The 4,314-nt window shown below is 37.6% G+C and overlaps 1 protein-coding gene across 2 annotated transcripts in view; it reads right to left on the bottom strand.

Annotated features, from left to right (window-relative positions):
* Positions 1–4,314, bottom strand: part of FRK (fyn related Src family tyrosine kinase) — a 97,926-nt gene that overhangs the window by 19,465 nt on the left and 74,147 nt on the right. For both annotated transcript variants that reach the window (XM_025207054.1, XM_006026172.3), the window contains exon 5: positions 2,068–2,226. In XM_025207054.1, the coding sequence (XP_025062839.1) occupies positions 2,068–2,226 (159 nt within the window). The remainder of the gene's footprint in view (positions 1–2,067; positions 2,227–4,314) is intronic.

The raw sequence follows: 4,314 nt of genomic DNA, 5'->3' as shown, positions 1-4,314 counted from the left end.
TGAAGTGCCAAATCTATGTAAATGCTGCGTCTTCTGGTAAAGCATGTTTTTTATTCTTTTTTTCCATGTCTGTCAATGACCAGTGATGTTAATATGAAAAAATACACTCACTATTCAGGCACTGGTAAACAAATTTACAGAAATCTATCCCTGACTTGTTCTCTGTCCGGCAAAGAAAATGTGACAGTTCCCTCTGCACCTACTTAATAACATTTTTAGACAAAACCATCTTTCTTCAATTAAAAATTTATTAGAGGAAATATTAAGGGAGGCTCAGTGATTGTCCTAGGATCTCATCAATCAGTCACAGTATCTGACTGAGTAGAACAAAAGATAGGAAAGGTGGTTCTTACTAACAGACATATATTTCTCTCATTTTCATATATGGAACTTAGTAGTTACCAAATATCAAGAATGTATTGTTGCTAGAGAAGGCTTACTGTATATCATCATGGAACAATATGCTCATCTGTTTATTACAATTTAATTTACATCCACAATGTTTTGCAGAAAAGTTTTGCAGTCATGTTCTCTTACTTTGTCCATTGTCAGCTCAGAAATAATAATATGACTTCAACCATACATAGCAGTGTTCATCAGGAAGGACACCACCAATGGGGATCACTTGCCCATCTCTGTTAGGCAGTTGTCTATGTGTAGCATTTAGTTACCATGCAGGAAACTCAGTCCTGAAGGTTTTGGAGTATTTCTTTAAAGCAAGAAAAATGAACAATTTCTAGGAAGGGAAATTTAGCTCTGGAAATTCTGATGACTGCCTAACTTGATCTCTGATTTGTCTTGCCATTTTATCACAGAAAGTAGCCAGAAATGACAACATATTGGAAATTACTACTTCTTTGACTATTGAGGATTATTTCCCATTGTAATCAGAATCAAGAATTATCTCATAAACATTAATTTTTGAGGAATAGTGGTGTAGAACTCAGCGGCCATAAATTCAAAGAGTTTCAGCTAAGTTTCCCCATTTCTCTCCCATTAGGGAAAGCAAGTTTCCATCTGCCATGTCCTGTGAAGGAGGCTGGGCTTTTACTTATTATACTTGCTCAACTCTGGGAGACACAGCAGAGCCATAGGGTGTGCATACACCTCCCCCCCGAAACCCAGAACCCTTTTAGGAGCTTAAGTCCCACTAGAATCATTGAGAATTAGACCCCGCCTTCCCAAACTTGTGAGGAGCCTGGACCTAATTTATTTGCAAGTTCTAGGCACATAGTTTGTCATGATGTGCAGAGCTTCCAGATGAGGCTATTCCTGGATGCAACCCCACTTAAGTAGCAGTTTGAAAGAAAGCAGTGAGGAAGCAATATTCTAATGCAGAACCTGTCTACAGTTATCCATATGACTTTTGCTTACGGGATATAGGAGGACAAGAATTCAGAAGAGATTTATGGAGAGCAGGCTTTAAAAAAAAATCACTCTCGTTTTAGAGATGATAAAGGTTTCATAGGTATTTTCTATACTTAAAATTAGGAATAGCTCTAGAACCAGGACAACTGGGTAGAACTTGGAGTACAGTCATGGTACCAGTCCCTTCATTGCTGCTCTGCTTTATTTTTAATTATTATTATGACTTATCAGTTATTAGTAGTAGCACTCAGAGTTCCACTCAGATTAAGCCCCGTTGTATGAGGTGATACACAAACATATAGCAAGAGGCATCTTCTGCCACAAACTCACTCCAAGGCACTCTATAAAATATCTACAGAGAGGTTTCTAGCAGCTTGGGGAATGGTGGTACACAGTAAAGTGTGACAAACAGCCCTTCTTCATTCCTACAAACCCTGATCTGTGGATGCAGGTTCCACTTTATTCCCAGAAGATGTGCAAGCATGTGTGCTACTGTAAAGTGAGCATAAAACTATGAATTCTCCACCTTCTCAGATGATTTGCAATCTGGAATTTCAAAACCCTGTTTGCTCCAGACCCCAATGAATATTGCAGTCTTTAGATTAAATCAGAGCACCTTGCTTTCCCTTCTTCTTGAGACCATTCACTGAACTACATGCTCTAGCACTATCTGAAATTAGTTTTTAATCTTTTACTTACTTTGGAGGTATTCTAACAGACTTCCATGTCTCATCAGCTCAGTAATAATATAAATTGGATCCTCTAAAGTGCAAACCGCATAGAGCTGTATAAGCTTCGGATGTCTCAGGTTCTTCATTATTTGTGCCTCCCTCAGGAAGTCTTGTGGATCCATTGAACCTGAAACAATAACAGAAAAATAAATCAGTTAAAGTTATTAAAGGCTATCCTACCTGCCCAGCAACCTTGTGGGAATTACAAAGATTGTTTTCTGTCTCTTTGTAAAGTGCATTAGCATCACAAATCTTCAAACTTATTAAAGAATCAAACTTATGCAGCTGAACCTAACAACTAAGTTAAATGTGTCAGATGCATGAGGGCATAGAGCACGCATTTTATAACCCTTAGACAAATAAAGGTTAATATTGCTACCTGTGGGACAAAATGATAGAAAGACTTACATTTTAATTAATATAACAAGGCACATGGTAGATTCATAGATGTTAGGGTCGGAAGGGACCTCAATAGATCATCGAGTCCGACCCCCTTGCTCAACAGGGTTCCCATATTAAGGTCCAAAAAGGCAGGGAACAAATGAATATTTAAACAGAGTAGAGTTTGTTAAACAAAAAAATAATGAGAATACCAAAAACTAACCCAGGAGTATAATGCATGATGTCAGTTTTACACCTTTGCCACTTGAACAACCAAAGAAAATCAGTAAGATCTCTCTATCCTATAAACACTTTACTGTAAAATAAATATCTCATGTGGAACAGCCTTATAAGGAACTTCAATATATATTATTATATTTCATGCTCATAAGCATTTTAGAGTTAATGATCTTGTTAAATAAGTTCTGCTGTATCCATAACCACTATTGTATAATTTAAGCATCTGGGTAAATTAAGCCATTCAGAGATAAAGCAAACTGCCAAGGTTACATGACAGGTAAACAAGTTATTTAGGCAAAAATAAAGGAGGAAGAAAAATATTTCACTGTGGAGAAAACAAGGGTAGAAGATGAAAAGTGAAAGTTGCTTTCTGTACTGTATATTTAGAAGTTCTCTATGGATTTGAGAAAGAAGGGAAATTATATATGTACTAGTATTGGTTGAGTTTAAAAGCAGTTAAAATTGTTCAGGTAATTATTCTCCCATTTCAAAAAAGCATAGTTTCAACAATAACAAAAAAATTATTGATACCTCAAAACTAGAGAAATTACAATCGGCTCTAGACTGACCTATGCCTTGTGATAGTACTTTTCAAACACAATCTGTTTTCCTAGTCTCAACAAGGCTGAGTCACTCTGGAAGCCAGGAAGGTAAGATTTAGAAACTTTATTTTTTTAACCTTTGGTAAGTGACAAGGTTTATTTGTGTGTTTGACCCTGATCCAGGCAGGGGTGTTTGAACTAAGTGGAACATTGGAAGGATACTAAGTGGCTATACTACAAAGAATCAGCAAGCAAATCTGTTTTAAATAGGGAGCGGACAAATAAACTTGGACTGCCTCCACCAAATACCAGACATTGGTAATACCTACTGAAAGGAGATCCAAGCCTATTTCCAAATGAAGAACTATGGCTTTTGAGATAATGTCTTCAGGTCAATGGCCTCTATGTCCCTAAATGGCACTGAACCAAGCAGCCTACATTAATAATTAAACATAGTTAGCAATTCTATTACTTATGCAGTGTGGACATGTAAGCATCCCACATCTACTGAGTCGGCTATTCACTGGCCAGGCAGTTATGTGGCTACATACACATGTACCAAGACAGTACAGGAGGGGATCATGGCACATCCTCCCATTTTGAGCCCTAATTGCTGAGAGATTAAGGACTTACCCAAAAAGCGGGAAGACAAAGTTCTAGGGCAGAGACATAGAAAGGACCTCTTTGGCTGGCATCTAGCACAGCCAGTAATCATGAGGTTTGTCCAACCATGTGACTTATGGGGTGCACTGGGCATGTGTACATAACTATGTACCTGCCTGGTCAGCCTATAAGCTACTGGGTGTACACAGTAGCTATGTAGATGCTTACATGTCCCACTGATTTGATAATAAGAAAGGCCTGATAGAAACAGACAGTTACCTTAAGTTGACTCTGAAATTTGTGATGGACACTTGCTCCTCTTATGTGATGATTCACACAAAATTTTATAGGTCATTAGAAGGGCTTGTGAGATATAGCAGATTTCAATGCTATTGATAAGTGGATGGCAGTCAATTATACATGTCCTTCTTAAACAAAGACTATACAAA

Source organism: Alligator sinensis, unplaced genomic scaffold (genome assembly GCF_000455745.1).
Source record: "Alligator sinensis unplaced genomic scaffold, ASM45574v1 scaffold38_1, whole genome shotgun sequence".
In the NCBI taxonomy this organism is placed as follows: Eukaryota; Metazoa; Chordata; order Crocodylia; family Alligatoridae; genus Alligator; species Alligator sinensis.
Note: the sequence above shows the minus strand (reverse complement) of the source record. Positions and strands in the feature narration are given on the sequence as shown.